We start from the raw sequence: 20,988 nt of genomic DNA, 5'->3' as shown, positions 1-20,988 counted from the left end.
TCTACTAACGAAAATAATTTCCATCAATTTCTCATTTCTCTTTAGCCATAACTATTTTTTTCCGCAGGCTTTATGGCTAATATTTTCCGAGATACAGCCGAGAGGTATTCTTAGTGGAACACCCGGTACATGTTTTGCACTTTTTTTTTATTAAAATTAGGGCTGATTAATCGAGGAGGAAGAACCGTGTGGAGCTTTCATCGTCCATGCGCATTGCATTGAAGCGTGCCGCGGGAATCGGCTAGGGCTTAAAATCTGGCTCGAGCGCAAGAAACGGCCATCCCAATCGCTGGTGTCGCATCGCTGACATCGAGTGACTGTTCTTCCTGCTACGGGCATTATCCCATCGTTCGGTTGTCGTTTACCGTCGCGTGCGCGTCTCTTCAACAACTTTTGCCAGCAAAATGGTAAGTTAAAAATTTGAATTTTTTTTATTCCGGGTGTAAATGAATAAGTACCAAAATATTCAGGAGGTGTTTGTTTCAAAAAATAAGAATTTTTTATATAACTTTTTTTTGGTGCGAAAAGTTTCCCTACAAAGTTATACAGGGTGTGTCTTAAATAAGTGCAAATATTTTCAGGGCTGGTAGATCTCCATAAAAGAAACATATTTTCTCTTTACCGTTTTTCAAATAAGTCCAAAATAACCGAGCTATTTTACTTTGAAAATTTCCAAAAAAAATGTAAATTTTGAGAACCATCGCATCTTTTCTGGGTTTTCTTTCTTGTAAATTCAATCTACTACCTATATTGCTATATTATCAAGAAATTATGTTTTTTTAACTAAAAACTAAAAAAATTTCCAAAAAACTTTTGTAAAGATTCCAAAATTTCAAAAAGAAATTCGCGAAAAAAAACATCATAATCGTGTTTCTGTGGTCGAAATACACTACCCCTAAAAATATTTGCACTTATTTAAGACTCACCTTGTATAGTGTATAGTCACCGGCACGAAAAACGGACACTTTAAAATTTTCGTGCATTTTAAAGTTATATACAGGGTGTCCCAGAAATAAGTGCAAGTATTTTAACTGGTAGTTTAGTTCAACCCCAGAAACACGTCTATGAGTTTTTTTTCGCGAAAAAAAATTTTGAAAGTTCGAAATTTTAGTTAAAAAACATAATTTCTTGATAATATGGCAACATAGGTATTAGATTAAATTTACAAGAAAGAAAATCTAGAAAAGATCCCGGGTTCTCAAAATTTTAGCAAAAAATCATTTTTTTGGGGAAATTTTCGAAGTAAAATAACTCCGTTAGTTTGGACATATTTGAAAAACGATAAAGAGAAAATATGTTTCTTATATCGAGATCTACCATCCCTTAAGAAGGTTGCACTTATTTCTGGGACACCCTGTATAGTGGACCGATTTTTATGATTTTTTAAGCAATTTGTAGCTAAACTATTTGACTTTTTAGTGCCTCTTTCTAAATTAAAAATAAAAGTTGCCATCTGTTACTTATACGAGGGAAAACAAAATGTTGATATTTTGGTGAAAGTTTGAAAAACGTTGACAAAGCAAGGAATTTAAAAATCATTTTATCTTCTAGGTGTATCGTTTTTCGATAGTTTGTTTTTTTATTCATCTCAATAACTTTTTTTGGAGATATTTGTTTTTGAAGAAGACACTAACTTTTTTCGTATTTTTTACATTAAAACCATACCTTTGTTTTTGGTCTTAGTCAACAGACCTATAAAAGAGTGGTTATGATTCATGTAATGTCACTGTCTTTTAAAAATCATATTATTGTCTGTCGTTACTCTGGCAGATATGGTTTTAAGTCCAAAAGTTGATCTCTGCCATGATCAATTAAAGCTCCAATAGCCGATACTTCAGAACGTAAAACCATCTCTACGAGAGCAATACACAATGATAATATGACTTTTCAGTGACAGTGAGATTACAAAAATAATAAACACTATTTTACAAATGTGTTGATGAGGACCCAAAATCAATGCAAAAGCTGCGTTTAAATTTACTGTGTTATTCAAAAGCGAATATTCCCAATAAAAATAAAGCTATTGAGATAAATCAAAAAACAAACTATCGAGGAAAGACGTACTTAGATGATAAAATGATTATTAAATTCCTTGCTTTGTTAACATATCCCACAGGGGGTTTCAAACTTTCACGAAAATATCAACATTCGCTCGTATAATAGACAGATGGAAAATTTCGTTTTAATTTAGAAAAAGCTACTCAAAAAAGTCAAATGATTTAGCTACAAATTGCTTAAAAATCTAATAAATTAAAAAATACCGAGGGTGTTACTTAAAAATCAAAAGTTGGAGTTATTTCCGGTGAAACAGGAAGTGACCAAAAACAATTGAACGTCAATCTATCCTAATTTATGTCATATACTAATACTAACCTAACCATTTTTTGCTTAAGTTTTGAGAACCACTGGATATTTTTTTTTCACCGTTTTTTTTCTTTTTACTTAGAAGGTTTATTTTTAGGTCTGGCAGGTCTCAATAAAAGAAGCATATTTTCTCTTTACCGTTTTTCAAATAAGTCCAAAATAACCGAGTTATTTTACTTGATAGTTGAAAAAAAAACGATTTTTTGCTCAAGTTTTGAGAACTACTGGATATTTTTTTTCACCGTATTTTTTTCTTTTTACTTTAATTTTCTTTAATCTACTACCTATGTTGCCATGCCATATTATCAAGATTATTCAAGATGTTTTTAAATAAAAATTTTAAAAAAAATTGTGAAAAAAGCTTCATACTGACGTAGTTATAATAACAAAATTTATTTATTTATTTAACAAAATGGCATATAAAGGTGCCATTACACGGCGTGTGGCTTGCCGATCCAAGGCCGATCCACGCTTCCGGCGCGCGAATCGCCGAGCCAGGACGCGCCAATGCGTATTTTCGCTCTTCCGATCTCACGGCCGACCGAGAGACAGAGACAAAAAATACATTATATAACTTTTTAACATAGACTATCGGTTTAAATTGAGTTTAAATTCATACAATCAAATAATTTATTCCGCAACTTTATTTTCAGTGCAGTTTAGTAAGATATAACAGATAACATAACAAGATGGAAAGCAAAATCATCTGGTTAAATTAAATTAAATAAGATCATTTTTAATAAATTTAAAAAACATTTTTTTGCCTTATTTATGAAAATATAATTTTAGAGCATATCATTTGAATCGGTCATTCGAGAAACCCCGTAAGTCTAAAAAATACAATTTTTGGTTTTCATTTGAGAAACACCGTAACCCTTGGACTTATGGGGTTTCTCAAAGAAATAGCGTACGCTCATATTTATTTGGATCATTAGTGCTATGACAGCAAGAAGGGTTTCTCTGTGGATCGATGCGTCTACAATCTATAATTCCAAAAATGCTTAAACGTCATTTTGGCTAAAATATGGACTTAGGGGGTTTCTCAAATGACCGATTCATTTATTCAGAAAGCCCATAACAAGGCAAATCATATACAAAAATAATCTACTGGGTGTCTCATTTAAAAAATAGAAGTCAGATTTCGAAAATGAGAACAATCAGCGAAACTAGTTAACGTCACTGGATTCTACGTAAAAAACTAAACGAGACTGAGTTTTCACCTTTTCGATAAGTTATAAAATAACCGATATACGATGGAATCGAAAAATGCAACATTTTAAAATTCGTCTTGGGCCCGTATTCTGTAACTTTGAAAACGCTAAGTGCTTTTAGACGCTCAGCGTATATGACGTTAATTTTCGCTAAGCGCGCACTTAATTAACGATTTCGGTATTTTCGTCTGACGCGCTTAGCGTCTTTACTGATTGCGCTGAGCGCTTTGAAAACGGTTGCCTTAAAGGATCGTTTTGCTTGTCGAACTGTCAGTGAAAATCAAAAAAATTGTGATTTAGTGCGTTATCTTGCTCTTTAGTGAAAATTACTACTTCTATAAATTCCTCAATAAGTAATTGATAATTTAGGACTTGGCAGCTATAAATATTGTTCAAAACATCCAAAATGCTGAGAAGCGTCTTCAATACTTCCCTCGTATAATAAGAATAATGACATATCCATAGAAAAATTGATTGACATAACTCAACAATAAGTTAAGAAATTCACGTAACATTGACATTTTTCATTGTTACATCCGTCAGTTATCAATTTTTGACTATTAGCTACATTAGAAACTGTGATGTTGCCAATATGTGCTCAACGCGTATCCAGAACACAATTCGCATGGCAACGAGAATGCCAAATCGACTGCCTTGCGTTTCGCTGATCGAATACTTGCGCTCACCGTTTTGAAAGCGCAACGTTTTTATGTCAAAGTTACGAGCACTGTGTATTTTAGAAACTGCCTGCATACGAGCCCTGTGTATTTTAGAAACTAAAAAAACTAGAACAACTTTTCTTCTTTTTTAATTCTTTAATTAATTAATTTTTTAATTCGTTCATGGTGCAATTGATACTCAACTTTTGATGTATTCTCAGGCAGCCGTCGTGTATTTCATTTCTATTTTTATGTGCATTATTTCTGGGGTTCCAAGTTATTTGTTCTTTTTCATATAGGGGTGAAAACTCAGATATAGTCTCGTTCGACCAAGACATGCTGTCTCGAAATATGTAAAATATCAATTATTCTTCGAATCTCCGTTTTTCGATAGATATGGTAGGTTACATAATCAAATGTATCACATACCTACTGTGTTCAAAGTAAACAATTTTTTGTCGTACCGCGGTTAATACCTGGCCGGCTATAAATCAGTTCATATCTGATTGAACTAATCCCACTGAGGGGTAAATTGGTGCCTATAATATATTATTATAATCATCGGCAATTACCACCGTTCAAATTACCGCCAATAAATTAGTATAGCTATACAAATTTTAAATAGCATAATTGCACAAAATTTTATGAATTAATATTTCTATAGCTGCTGTAAAATTTAGAGGTATAATTAAGTATCAAATACAATTATTAAACATACATAAATCACCTCAGCAAAATGTATATAGTGCTTCTCACCCTTCTAGTAATAGATGGTAATAGTCAACATTTTTGACATGTTCTACACCCTTCGAGGTATTTGTATGTAACTTATATTATTTTACTTAGAACTAATAAACGATATCTATCTATACGAGTATATCCTTTATTCAACATTTAGAATAAATAGTAATTTTAAACAATAACATGGTAGATTATATTGGTATACCCCGTATTTATCAGTAATTAATATGATATTTATAGATTTTTTTAAGCTAATATCAAATTATGTATGTTTGCATTAAATGGAGTTATTTGAATAAATTATGTAACAAATAAAATTAACTGAATTTAAAAGAATTACTGGTGAAGACCTCGCACGGCGCGTTTGCTTTGAAATTTACCGCCAGTCGACGGGAAGGACGCGCCGACCGAAGATCGAAAGCGAATTTTTTTGTTTTAAGCCCCATACTCACACTTCGCTACTTCACTTCGTTCCTTCCTCGCGTCCCTTCGTCCAAAAATCATATATTTACTATGGGAAAATGTCGATTTTATGCGACTGTGTGTTCCTTCCTCCTTCGTCAAAACGCTACTTCGTCGGTTTACTTCCTCGAAACGCTCCATCCACGTATTGTCGGTTTTTGGAGGAAGTAGCAAAGGAATTATCACGAACACAAAAAAATATTAAAATATATAAAATATATAAATCGATCATGGATTTCATTCGTAGTTGATTTCTTGATTTGGCAGTACGTTTGTACAGGGTGTCATTTTCGTGTGTTTTGCAGGGTTTCTCGTTTATGAGTCGAAATACAAAGATGCGGTTTTCACATTACGCTGTTACTTTTTTATGAAACTAATGATGCTACATACAGATATGTCCTAGCTCTCTTACTTTCTAAAATACAGGGCGAATCTGAAATTATTGCATTTTTCGATCCCCTTTGTATCATAACTTATCGAAAAGGTGAAAACGGTCTCCCGTACAGTTTTTCGCGTAGAACGCAGTGACGTAACTATTTCTTCGTTGGAATCTGTCTTTTTTTAAATTGACTAAAACTTATATGTTTTTTTTAAATACGATATTTTGTATATTATTTTATTTTCCTTGTTACGAGCTTTCTATACTTATTTTCATAAACGGGGTAAAAATGCATTATTTAACTTTATTACATAGTCGGCCGGTTTAAATTAGGTAATCAAAACAATCAACTAATTTATTCGATGTAAAATGTTGGTTATTGGCATGTTATTTAAAAGCAGCACAAGTTCAGTGTCCGTGTAGTTTATCAAAATATCACGATGCAAAGCAAAATTATCTGGTAAAATTAAGTTAAATAAACGGCTCTTATTTTATAAGAGCCGTTTAGCAGTTTAGCAGTACCTAAATAAATAAATATAGAGTATATTATAATTTTTGAAAGCTCATAACAAGGCAAATAAAATAAAAAATAATATATAGAGTGTCCTGTTTAAAAAAAAGAACATAAGTTTGAGTCATTTTTCGAAATAGACAGCTCCCAACGAAGAACCACTTTCGTCACTGCCATTCTACCTGAAAAACGAGACACGGGCGGTGGGTAAGTACTCAATAGGTAGAACAAAACAAAGGGTATCGATATATACCTGTACATTTAGATGAACAGTCTAATTTTATAAAAGGTATTTTCAACGACCGCATATTAAATACCCGATATAATACCAGTAACGTCAGGAATACGAGTATATCTACAATATTTCTTATATATATTGTAGATATTATATATTGGTATATTTCTATTCCCGGTATTATACCGGGTATTTACTATGCGGTCGTCGGAAACTCCTTTTATTAAAATTAGGATGTTCATCTAAATCTACAGGTATATACATATATACCCAGATTTTATTTATCTACAAATTGGGTACTTACCCACCGCCCATCACTGACCCTTTTCACCTTTTCGATAAGTTATAAGATAATCGAGATACAAAAGTTATCGAAAAATGCAAAAATTTCTACTAATTAAAAAAAAAGTAAAAAGAAAGAAATAAGAAATAACTTTGAACTAAGAAGGCTAGGATAAATACATATTTATCCTAGCTTTCTTAGTTCAAAGTTATTTCTTATTTCTTATGTAGCATATTTAGTTTCATAATAAGTAGAACAATGATGTGAAAACAGCATCTTTATATCTCTACTCATAAACCAGAAACCCCATAAAACACACGCAAATGGGACATCCTGTACATCTAGCAATCGCCAGTCGATATAAAAATAATTCACACACAATAGTAAAAAAATGGAAGAAAAAAACAATATTGTCTTCATATTTGTGAAAAAATGCATGTCCATATTTATGTAATCGTAGCGACAAAAATAAAAAAATAGAAATAATGTGCATGATGCCTTTACAAAAATATCTGAAGAAATGGGGATTGACATCATTAACGTTCAATTAGTATGTCATATTTCATGGTTTCGATATATATTACATAATAAACTTTACTCTATTGTTGACTCGCCTTGTACATTCACACTGATATACCTTGTACATGATACTGAAATATTCGGATTTATTAAAAAAAATATATTATTAAAATTCAATTTTTATTTTCGACACGACAAAGAATTGCAGTTTTATAAAATAAAAATTATGCGCCTTTCGGATTTTTTAAAAATTTTAGAGGTTACTAGATATTTCGTATTAAACATGTAGCTGCTATATTAAAAATATTTTGTGGCGTGTTGTTGCATAATTGACTAATTTCCAAGCATCGAATGGACTTGGAATGGACGAAGGAAGGAAGCGAAGGGACGAAGGAACGCGAGGAAGTAAGGCGAGGAAGGAGCGAAGTGTGAGTATGGGGCTTTAGGCTCGGCGAACCACGCGCCGTTTAACGGCACCTTAAGAATTTTAAATTAAAAAAAGAACAATTTTGGAAAAACTAGATCCAGATTCTTAAGTGATGATGAGAAACTTGGAAAAAATATTTCAATTATAAAGTACTAAAGTGTGTTTTCTATTAAGAGGTTTTACTATAGACAAGTTATTACGAAGAGAGTGATTTTCTACGTTAATAGCCATAATTAGTTTTCTATGGGAAAATACGACATAAGTCTAGCGCATCTAAACATTGTCTAATGAAAAATGTTTAAATGGAATAGGTAAAACATAACTCAGTAAACCATAAAGTATGTAACAAGTAAATAACTGCTCATAAAATATAGAGGACATAAATAACTATCGTCTGTATTTCCGTTCCCCTTTCGAGTTTAACCTGTAAACTTTGATATAACCGAATATAACGTATGAAGTTTAAACATGCAGATATCGCAAAACTATTTAAAAATAAATCAATTTCTTTTTAAATTTTCAAACTTAAATAACTCGGTTATTTTGGACTTGTGTGGAAAACGGTAAAGAGAAAATATGTTTCTTTTATCGAGATCTATCATGCAGCTCTGAAAATATTTGCACTTATTCAAGACTCACCCTGTAGAGTAATATCGCGCTTTTGATAACTGTCTACCGCTGATTGAGCCACTATTTTTTGTCTGCCCTTTTGCATATGGCTTTTTAAATAAATAAACATGTACAATATCGGATGGTTTTTTTTGTCAAAATTTCATGCCTCTTTCGCGTTGTTTACCGGCATTTTAGCCACGAGTCTGCTTACAATTTTCCACGTTTTTTAATAATAAATAAAAGCTATTTGGCAATTATAACTGTGTACCTTATAATATTTTTAGTGTTAAAATTTCACCCTTTCGATTGGCCGCCCCCGATTTAAGCCCCGGGATCGCGCTGGCAGACTTGACTATTTCATAATGGCTACTTCACAAGAAAAATTAGCCATGTCACGATGATAAGTTTTTTATGTAGCGAGCTCTCAGTCTATATCGCAGTTTCCTATGAGAGCGATTTTAAAATCGCTACGATTGAATCGCAGTTTGTGATTTTTTGCTCATCTCTAACATGCGTATTAGAAATTTACCATATTTAAGAATATAATTTAACCTGATCAGATCTGAGACCATTTCAAAATAACAAATTTACAGATTCGAATATAGTATTGTTTTTTTAAATATAATCTGCAATGTGAAAGACGAGAAGATGAAAGTATATTATTCCTAACTTATACATTCTAATTCGGTAGGTAATTGTTCATTTACAATCTACTGCATTGTATCACACCGTATCTACGGTTACCGACAATATCGACGTGATGGTATCCGTTATATTCCTCTTAATAATTACTGTCAGTACTTCATTGGAAGCCTTATTCCAAGTTTTGCGAAGTGCATGCAAACGGTCAACAATTTGCGGTTAACGAACTTACACTAATAATATAAAACACTCTCAGAATCGCTTAAAACTCATTTATAAGAAAAGATTAAATACTCTTTGTCGTTTAAAAAGTCCGCTTCATTAATGCAACAACTTAATTAACCTCATGTCAACATCACCATTAGCTCTCGAGGACCTATCTCTTATGTCTATTTCTGCTGTTAAGTAATGCATATGGTTTAGAAAAAAATGATCTGGCTACCGTATAGAGTTGTCAGCTATCTTTTCGTCTTAAAAGAAAAGATTTCGTCTTATACTTTTAGTTATTTTTTATATACACTCAGATGCAAAAAAAACGCCACGGAGAAATTTTTGGCCAAATTTACAGTGTTATATTTTTGTTATTTTTAGCCCAATTTTCATGATTTTTTTAACAAGCTGTATATAATTATTTCAACTTTAATTCGTAAACTAAGTTTTTTTTATAAACTTTAGTATTTGGCATATTATACGGGGTTAATCGAGGGGTTGTTTTTTTACCCTAACTTTAAAACACCCTGTGCGATAATTTCGTTTGTAAATTTTCTTGCAATATAATTTTACGCTAAGAACCGTGTCTCCTGAGCATTTTGTTTTTTAGATCACGTTAATGCATGCTTTGGTTAATTTTTAAGAGCGAAATGAACTGATTACGATCAATTTGCAAATTTTGCAGTTATCATCACTTTTGATGTAATTTTTAAAAAAGAAGACGAGATGGTTTTGGTGACTATTGTCGTAACGTCATATTACGCTGCATCGGATACTCTATATTAAATTAAAAAAATACGTCAAAGACTAACAATACAGTTCCAATAAACTTTAATAACAATGACAGAACTAACGATATTGAAGCAAACATCTGTAATACTCAAGTATACAAACAGAAAAAAAATTGTAAAAAATTCCCCAATACTTTGTATTGCCTTCCTTGGCTGCTATAACTACCTGTAGACGTCCGTTTATACTGCCATTGAGGCTGCATATCATATTGCGTTATGTTTTCCCATTCTTCTTTAAGGACCAAGCAAAGTTCATTTAATGAAGTTGGTACTGCTTTGCGACCTCTAACCCTCCTGTCAAGGAGTTCCAAAACGTCGAATGATGGGCTGTTCATAGTAGTATATAGTTCACAATAATCACCAAAGCCGACTTGTCATATTGAAAAATAACTTCAATAAGAAATAATAAGTGAAAAATTGTTTGTGGCAAGTTCATTTCGCTCTTAAAAATTAACCAGGGTATGTATTGACATGAACCAAAAAACGAAATACTCAGGAGACATGGTCCTGACCGTAAAATTATATTTTAGGAAAATTTACACACGAAATTATTGCACAGGGTGTTTTAAAGTTAAGATAGAAAAACAACCCCTCGATTAACCCTGTATAATATGCCAAATACAAAAGTGTATAAAAAACTGAGTTTACGAATTAAAGTTGATATAATTATATACAGCTTGCTAAAAAATAATGAAAATAGGGCTAAAAATAACAAAAATATTAAACACACAAAATATAAACACTTTAAATTTGACCAAATATTTTTTCGTTGCGTTAATATGTTTAAAAGCTTTGATTTTTGAGATATTTAAAGATATTTAAATATATGCATGCTATAATAAAAAAGTTTGTTAACACCTTGTACATTACTTTTCTGAATTAATTCTTGTGCTGACTTTCAAGCCAGTTAAATAAACTTTACCAAAAAATTGGATTGCTTCCTTAAATGTGTACAGGGGTATCAAAAATTGCTTCGTTATTTCATGCAACACTATGCATTTTTTTTGAATAAGTCAAAGCAGATTTAAATGCTCTTTCAAACTATATTAGGGTTTCCTATACCTATCTGGCTCAGATTTTGAATAAAAAGCGATTTTTCAATAAAATTGTAATCAAGATGGCTGAATCTGATGTCGCCATGGCAATTTTCTAGTGAACTCAAGGTAAAGTAAGATTTAAAATAAAAGTAAACTGTTATAAATTTAAATAAAGTTATTGTCATGTAAATTAATGTCGATTTTGAAAATAGCTACTGTCACTAGTAAATAGCCGTCTTGTTTACTATGTTATTGAAAAATCGCTTTTTAAGCAAAATATGAGCTAGATAGGGATAGGAAACCCTAATATAGTCTGAAAGAGCATTTAAATCAGTGTATCTATATAAGTAGTGGAAATTTCCAGAAATTTTTTTATGACAGAATATCTAATATTATAGTTTGTAAAACATGTTTGCAATCTACATCTAAAAATAAATACACTTTGGGCTTAAACAGCTGTATTTATGTTAGACACATGTTCAATGCGAAGACAAAAGAAACATCGAGTTCTGATATATCCCAGATTTCCAAGAAAAAGCCTTTATTGCAACAAATATTTCCGATTTTATAATAGTAATCTATATATTCTATGCTTTAGACAGATACATCTAAAGTATTAAAAATACCGATACGGTTTGATGGAATGTTCACCCCTATAACTTTCCTATTCTTTTTAATTTCATCCCTATAACTTTTTTATTTTTTAGATAAAAAAAACGAGATTTGGTATGTTAGTACATGACATAGATTAGGATTGAATGACGTATTCAATAGTTTTCCGTCACTTCTTGTTTCACCGGAAAATGACTACAACTTTTGATTCTTAAATGGTACCCTCGGTATTTTGTTACATTATTCGATAGAAAATGAATATAGATAAATGAAACAAGTTTAGATTGGAAAGTGCCCTTATAAAGAAAGTGCCCATAAGGATAACACTATAGCCCATATGTAAACACTATTTGGCGCTATTCTTGCAACGGTCGCGACCCAAAACTTTTGAAAATTTCGGAGCGGTTCGGCTTTTTCCGGAATTATATCGCCAAATATTGTTTATTCAAATTTATTATTATTTTCGTTTAATTTTATAAATAAAATACAGTGTGTTGCATACAAGAAACTTTATTTTATATAAGGACGCATGTATGAAATACCCTATGGAACATTGGAAACCGACGTTATGCCACGATCCACGATAGTTTTTGCAGTTCACAGTTCACAGCACAGCTTTTTAAGTTTTTAATGCCACTTTTTCACAATTATCACCGGTTGGAGTAAATAAAACTTGAATTAAACTCACAAGATAGCAATAATTACTTTGAAAATGGATGTTATAAACACTTTTCGGAATTTCTTTAATGAGAGCTGTTTAGATTTTGAAAGATTATTATGATTTTTGAAGATTCTGACTTTGACAAGAGAATATTATTTCTGCTTTTGTTTGCCGTTGTTCTTAGCGACCGCTATAGCAGCGCCAGATCGCGTATAACGGTCGCGACCCAAAATAATTTCACGACACAAAATTTTTACGGGCTTTCCAATCTAAACTTGTTGCATTTATCTATGATGAACTCTGAGTAGAATGACATATCATATGTCAAGTTTTGACATTTTCAAATATGGTTTAGAAATTTTGAAATTGCAACATGCGATTCATAACGACAATTTGACTCAAAATACCAAGTATGTGGTACCAAATTATTCGTAAAGAAATGCTTTTTCCAAATATGCTAATGAGCCACCCTCGTTCCATTTGAAAAAATTGAGATTTGATTAAAAATACGATTTGGGCATCTTTTAATCGGCCAGGACAAGACACGAAAAACATTAGACGGTCAAATCTATTTTTGCAAAGCTCCTTGATTAAAAATTAGTGTTTTTAACACAACCATGGCATTCTAGATTGAAATTTAAAATACGATTTTTCTAAGCGAGAATGTCAAAAGTTGACATGTGATATCATCATTTCAACTTTTAACATGTGTCATTCTATTCAGAGTGTCATTTTCTATTGAACAAAGTAAAAAAATACCGAGGCTGCCATTTAAAAATCAAAAGTTGTAGTAATTTCCGGTGAAACCGGAAGTGACCAAAACAATTGAATACGTCAATCAATCCCAATTTATGTCATAACTAACATACCAAATCTTGTTTTTTTATCTGAAAAAATAAAGAAGTTATAGGGGGTGAGTCACTTTAGAGACGTACCCTGTATACTTTTACGTTTTTACTTTTTGTCTTAAACGAATTTAAATTTTAAGCCGTTAACACAACTCTATTTTCTATGTTATAGGGCGTTATAGGAACCGACTGTTTTAAAGTATAAAATATTAAGTTCCATTGTTAGATAATTTTTGTTCAATGAACAAGAAAATAGGTGCCCATCCTATGTAATAAAGTTTAATGCTTATCCTTAAAATTATCTGACGTCTTGAGTTCCCTATTAATTGAAAAATTATGGCCACGTTGGGTTGGGCAATAAATTTAATGTGAAGCTTCAATTTGGAAATGTATTAAGTTCAATTTTGTAAATTAAGAAATTATGGGAACGTATGAAACCTACCTACATCAACTCTAAATTCTAAAATGCGCTAGAATTAATGAGCACATAATGGGGAGTAGTTTGATTAATTCATTTTTAAGAAGAAAAAAAAAAATCAATTGTCAATTATAGAACTTAAGAAAAAAAATTGATTTATGTAAATCGCAAAAATAAAGATAAATTAATTTTTTAACAGCAAATTATTATTTTAACAAAATAAAAAATACGTATATTGTTTTAAGTTGAGATGTATGCAAATTTAAGTTCTGCATTCTTCAACCAATAAGCACTTTTCTTTCAGACCAATATAATTGTTTTTCAAAAATTAATTGGGGTAGGAAGGAACATTTTTAATTTTAAACGTTGTTGTCCTGTTTTGGATTAATGAATTTTAATCAACTTGTCGTCGAAAACAGTACTTCTTTTTGTTCTGTTCGTGGACTTTTTGTTCTCTACATAAGTGGTTACTAAGTTCACGTTTTCATTCCCTGAAGTTATCAAAGCTCACTATTTCTTGGGGGCGATTATAAAACTTGACATAGATGAGAGGATGAGAGGGATATTTTGCATCATTATATCTAGTTTCATACTCATGTTTTAAAGTGTCTTCGACTTCGACAGCTTTCTTTGCATTGAAGTTTAATTATATTTCTTATAATTTATTTCTTTTAGAGAATCTTTTTAGCAAATATTTTAGCTGTTCTTAATTTGACTACTAGATAATAATTCCATATTTTTGCAATGCTGAAATTTTTTACAGTATAATGTCTTCATGGAGTTTTGGCTCACATACTTTGATACAGGTTTTAGACTATAGAAAATTGTGCCAAGTTTCAAGCATAGTTTCAATATACAGGGCGTTTTAAAAAACATGTGCCATCTCTTGTGGGGAGATTCCTCACGTAAAAATAAGATTTATCTTTCATATCAACATATAGGTCCGATTCTGCTTTGTTTCGTAGCTAGAGGGTGTTAAAGTCTTAATCATATTTCGATTTATTATAATTTTCTTCCAAGTACTTTTAGTGATTCGAATGAAATGTTGAGGGTAAAAGTTACTATAGGTGCTAAATATTTTAATGCTAAAAAGTATCGATAAATTAATCAGGGACGTGCATATGGGTTATCACCGGAATATGGGCATCACTGACTTTTTTCTTTTGATATGAAAATTGTATAGGCCTTCTAATATCAATTGAAAGTTATCTTTATCTTTTGATATTTTGTCGAATTCGACCTCCTTGATGATATAAACGCAATTTTATTAACCACAATTAATAAAATCAAAATAAAAATTAAATTAATAAATTATATATTTTACCTAATTTATTATTAAATATTATTACTATTAGTTATTATTACTATGAAGGCTATTAGTCCAACCAACAGCAGTTTGAAATAAAAATTAATGGTATTTAAAATAATTACAAAAAACCTAATTTTTAAAAATTTTAACATCCTGTAACTATGAAACTACATATGCATTTCTATACCCATGTTTATAAGAACTTTTTTTCATATTTTTAGATGAGGAATCAATGAGTACTTATTTAAAGCTTTTGCAAGTTAATAATAATATTAACATTTTTTAAAGGTTGCTATTATTATTATATATTAGTTATAAAGATAAATTAATAAAATTACGTTTATCTCATCAAGAAGGCCGACAAAATATCAAGAGACAACTTTTAATCGGCATTAATCTGCTTACACTATTTCGCTAAAATGAGAAAAGAAAGTCAGCGGCGTACGTTTTTAGAAAAATATTCCAGTTATAACCCATATCCACGTCCCTGGTGAATATGTCAAAATGTCGACACTTTTTTAACTTTAAAATATGTCGCATTTATAGTGCCTTTAACCCTCAAAATTGGAATTGGAAACTCATTGGAATCGCTAAAAGCATTTGGAGGAAGAAAATTAGAATAAATCGATAAAATATGAAGACTTTAAGACCCTGTAGCGACGAAACAAAGCAGAATCGGACCTATATTGATATGAAAAACAAATCTTATTTTTACGTGAGGAATCTCCCCAGGAGAGATGACACGTGTTTTTTAAAACACCCTGTATGTTGGCTTATATCTATGTATATTCAAAGAAATTTGAATTCATTACCTATAAAGATTAACAAAGACTGTTTCTCTACGGCCATAATCTTTCTAGTATAATATACAGGGTGGTTCGAATTGTATTCGGGAAATTTTGGCAGTATATTCTGCAGATAAAGATAAGTAAAAGGGTTCGTATAAGTTTATGTCCTAAAATGCATCGTTTCGGTGTTACAGTGTGTAGAAGTTTCTCTGATGGTCTGGGTGATTTTTGACATGAGACTTACAAATTTTTAGCTTTTTTGAAGAGTAATAATTTTTCGCCCGTACCTGTATTACACCACTTACTGAAAAAAATATATATTCCGTTATTTTTTACGTAAAAAGGGCCCTTGGTAAAAATCGCTACGAGTAATGGTTCTCAAGATATTTGGAATGGAAATACTCAATACATAGACAAAAATTATACATGTTGGCTGGATAGTTATTAGTACGAGTATGAAATAATAAATTTGAAATGTTTTTGTGCCAAAGATTAAAAGAAACTGTTTTATCGTTCTTTTTGCTCTCTATATGAAGAGACATTTTTTATGCAAAAAATACAGAAATGTGTGTTTTCACTAGTATTATACAGGAACGAAAAGTTATTAGTCTTCAAATCAATTAAAGAAAATGGACGCCCCCTACAAGTAGGAGTCATATTAACATCGAAATCAAATTTCTCTTGTCAAAAAACATTCAAATACTAATTTTCACCAAATATCGAGGTTAGTTCAGAAATTATTTAGAAAAAAACGAAATAGAAATGAAAATTCTACCCCCTGTATCTCCGAAACAAAGCATTCTAGGAAATAAATTTATTTTAAATTTTTTACTTATTTTTATCTACAGAATATGGTGTTGAATGGTTTCCCGAATGCAATTCGGACCACCCCGTATAAAAAAAAACTTGTTAAGTATTATTGACAATGGTTTTGAAGAACATAATACAAATTTATATTGACGAATTTTATGAATGTTTATTATTTCATTCATAGAACGCTTGAGGAAAAAAAAAGTATTGTGTGAGAAAAATCAATCGACGAAAAAGTTTCTTTTTGGAATAAAAAAGCTGCTAGCAAATTGAGGACACAAAACGTCGAAAAATGGAAATTAATTTCGCTAGATGGAATGGTGACTGGCACAGCTGGAAATAGTTGTGGTGAAACGACGGTGCCCCTACCGATTAAAACAAAAATTGGCAAATTATACTGGAATTATTATCTGTCAACGAAAAAAAATGGGTTTGAGTTATTTTAGAAGTTATTCTTTATACTCTATAATCGCTTTTTGTTTTGTGTGCTAATGAGTTGTGTTAAAATTATCCCTTGTTATAAATGTATTATAAATGCGAACATTATAGCGGAACCGCTTAAAGCAAAATAAATTGGATATACAGAATAAAGCATTGTAGTACAATAAGAATTTCTTTGAAAGAAGCAATCGACTTAATACGTTTGTTAATTTCGAATATAAAGTTTATTTGAAATTAGGTCATACTCCATTAAATTTTTTAAAGAAATTCAATTACAAGCTTGATTTTCATGCATCCGTTATACGTTGATACGTTGGTCCGACGGTGCTCTGATTGGTCATAGCGTTTTCGCGCCACTTTTCATCCGTAAATATTTTACTTCGGCTCGTCAACGGACCCGTTCATACGATAACGGACGTTTTGACACTTTTTTGATAAATTTAATATAACCTTAATAAAAATATAAGTAAAATAGCAAAATCGTTATGGAAACGTTATGGAATCGTTATGGAAACGTTATGGAAAAAAAATATAAAATGACACCAACGTATATCCGATAAACAGAGGCATGAAAATGCAATAAATTTAAAAACTGCGTTATTTTCTAAGTCTTTAAATTCTACCAATAAAATTAATATCGTATCAACTTATCGTCGGATAACGGTTGCATGAAAATCAAGCTATTAGAGCTAAATAAAAGCTCAGTTTTTTTATTGCATAAATGAAAAATATTAACTATCGCATATATTATTTAATCCGTGTTGCCTGTTGCTGATTTTTGGCATTATGTGACAAACATTAAGTAATTTGTGTAAGATCGATTATACAGTAGTTCAAGACAACTGAATATTAGAAAACAATAATTTTAGATTTCTTACACATTTCTACTTAGTAAAAGAGGGTAAAAGTCTTTACATCTCTTAAAACTGCCAATATAATTAGTCATTTGCACGTATCATCATTATTTTCTCATTTCACTCTCATCTAGAGTTAATCAGGACGATGCATATTGCCTATTCTTTCATTAGTACCCCTGTGTTTTGTTTTTGAGAAATTTGATGCCATTTTTTTCTAATGGCAAGTTTATTTAAATGTTTTATTTTTTTAACTAAATATGGTCTACTCCATTTTTACACCGCTTAATCCTAGACCTATAGTTTTTGTCCTCTTTAACATGTAATTTTTTAAAATACCCATATAGTTATCTTAGGCTCCCGTACTGAGAAGATAGAGAAAATACTGGCTCTTAATAAATTATTATCCAGCTATTTACACGGAAGTGGAGCTGAAAAGCGAGATAGAGGTATTTGTCATTATCAAGATGGAGCAATATAGAGAGATTGAGTAAATATTTTCAATTACTGTGAAAATATATGGGAAATATTTTTCCTCCAGGGCAAGTGTTTTATTTTCAGATTGGAGTATTGTAGAGTAGATATTATTAAGCGTTACGTTTTTAGAAAGATAAGAAAAATAATATTTATTGGGGTTATTTGAGTTTCTTCGAGCACAGAATTTTTTCGTTATAAGTTTTTAATGGGCATTTGCAAGATAGTTAAGTTCTTTTTTGTGTAAATTACGGTGAGCTAAAAGAAAAGTTGAGATAAGAGATGTGGAAATTATTCTTTAATATTTTAGATAAATGTAACAAAAATTAATAAATAATAAATATAAAATGAAACAAATCAAGTGTTTGGTACCTCACAATGTGTTCCATGGCCTTAGATTGAGGCGTGTTTTTGGTCTTTTACACTTCTATGGTACCACTGTGTAATGTTGGAGGTCCAACTTTTGCCGCTCTTTCTCAATAAGTGTTCTAGTCAATGTCATTTGTTTAATTTAATTCTGTAGATCACTTCTTGTACCTTGTGTCACTCATACTACCCATTTTGTTTTCCTACGCATATATCTTTTCATTGGCCTGTGTATCACTTGGAGATTTCTTAGAAATTCTTGTTTTAAATCCAATTTTCACACTTGTGCGTCATTACCACATCAAAGCTTTCAGTGCTTAGAACAGCTGCAGCATCACAAGCAAATTTTCATATGGTTTATTATTTGCCATATATATCTACCTATACGGACGTGTTAAGGAAAAACTCTTTATAATAATAATAATAATAAAACGTCTTTATACACTAATTTAAGAAAGAGCCATTCTACCACTTAACCTAGGGTTGCCAACTTTCAAAATAAAGGATAGAAGATGAGAGGGTAAAAAAGAAGCACAGATCGAACATTTTTTAAACCTCGCTCAAATGTCTAGAATTTACCAAAAAGTTATGCCAACGGTCTGCGATTAATGGTCTTTCTTTCTTTCTTAAAATTATTGATACTGAAAACATGTGGCGTTTCATGCGATTTCTTAGAATAATATTCCATTGATAGCCCTGTCCAATCTGTCGCCACTTTTTTACCATTAAAATATGTAGGACTTATAGTAACTTTTACCTTCCAAATTTCATTCAAATCACTAAAAGCACTTGGAAGAAAATTAATAATAAATCGAAAATAAATAACAAGAACTGTAACCCCCTATAACTACGAAACAAAGCAGAATCAGACCTATGTTTATATAAAAAATTAATCTTATTATTACGTAAGGAATCTCCCCACGTTACACGGTCCATGTTTTTTGAAACACCCTGTATTATATTGAATCAGCATTTCTTCCTTTAACATCTTACGCAATATTTTGAAGTATTTTTTTTGTTAAAGTCTCGCACTGGTCGGTTATATTGATCTTGCACTGGCATATTGATCTTGCAGATTAAACGCTAGTCTTAGTCTTGCTTTTTGTGTAAGACCAAGGCCGCAAGTCCAAGGCTAGTCTCGCTCATAAAATTCTTTCATCGACTTGACAAAAGCGGCTTGGTTTAAAAATATGTATAAAATTTCTATTTAAATTAATATGCAATAAAATAAATTGGCATTAAATTTCCACTTAATTTAATAGGCTGTACTTATAAAAAGGAACCGTACCTTTTGCTTTCAAAAAATGAAGCAATTCCTTCAAGGTATATGCATAAAGAAAAGTGAAGGAAAATGTAAGTCTTCGATGGATTTGCTTTAAAGTAAAAGGTCTTTTGTTTTTCGTATTTATAAAAAGAAGCATTTGCTTAAAAAATAAAGGTTTTACTTCTAAAAAAGGAATCTACGTTCACAACAACTTTTCTCACTCTTTTCATTAGTTGGCCAACCATCAAACAGCTCGGAACGTAAAAAATTGTCTATTTGTAGAAATGTTTTTGTGTCTACCTAGTAATCTTTGGTTGTGTGGTTTCAGTGTTGTGTTTGAATATTTCATGAGGTGCTTGAGCAGCTTGTACAACAGGCTGGCGAATGGATTCGGTTCCCAAACACAGAAAATCAAATCATGCAGGCTAAAGAAAAGTGGTTGACCAGGTTCCATTTCCCAACAATCATTGGGGTTATTGACTGCATGCACATTCGCAAGCCAGCCCAATTTGGAGACGAATATATAAATCGAAAATGTTTTAGCAGTATTAATGTGCAGGCCACATGCGACCAGAATTGTGTTATAACTAGTATAGATGCAAGTTGGCCTGGATCAGTTCATGATTCTCGTATATGGAAGAATTCGGCAGTATGTGAAGTCATGAACAGGACAAGAAACACTATACTACTAGGGACAGTGGATATTGTATAATGTCATGTCTAATGACTCCCTATCCCAAACCCCTCGAGGATTATCACATTTTCCTTCAACAGGCTGCTTAAATCAGAGCGAGTTGTGATTGAGCATATATTTGGGCAACTGAAACGGCGATTTTCTATTCTAAAGTATGGATGCAGAGTGAAATTTACTTATTCCTAAGGCTATAATTGTATCTCTCTACCTTTTACTTTATTTATCCAAAGCATTTCCTTGGAAGGAAAAGGTAGAGATTATAAATACGAATTAAAAATAAAAGGCAAAACCTTTTACTTCTACCTTTTACTTGAAAGTAAATGCTTCATTTTTATAAATACGGCCTAATAATTCAGTATTAGGATT

At 31.3% G+C, this 20,988-nt stretch overlaps 1 protein-coding gene across 1 annotated transcript in view; it reads left to right on the top strand.

Moving 5' to 3' along the window:
- Positions 1-239: 239 nt before the first annotated feature.
- Positions 240-20,988, top strand: part of LOC115886811 (tubulin alpha-3 chain) — a 121,766-nt gene continuing 101,017 nt past the window's right edge. Inside the window, exon 1 of the mRNA XM_030906103.1 lies at positions 240-407. Coding sequence (XP_030761963.1) covers positions 405-407 — 3 coding nt within the window. The 5' untranslated portion in view covers positions 240-404. The remainder of the gene's footprint in view (positions 408-20,988) is intronic.

The sequence above is a fragment of the Sitophilus oryzae genome, unplaced genomic scaffold, assembly GCF_002938485.1.
Source record: "Sitophilus oryzae breed Bouriz unplaced genomic scaffold, Soryzae_2.0 scaffold_499_pilon_pilon, whole genome shotgun sequence".
In the NCBI taxonomy this organism is placed as follows: domain Eukaryota; kingdom Metazoa; phylum Arthropoda; class Insecta; order Coleoptera; family Curculionidae; genus Sitophilus; species Sitophilus oryzae.
This window is presented reverse-complemented; position numbering and strand designations above follow the sequence as displayed.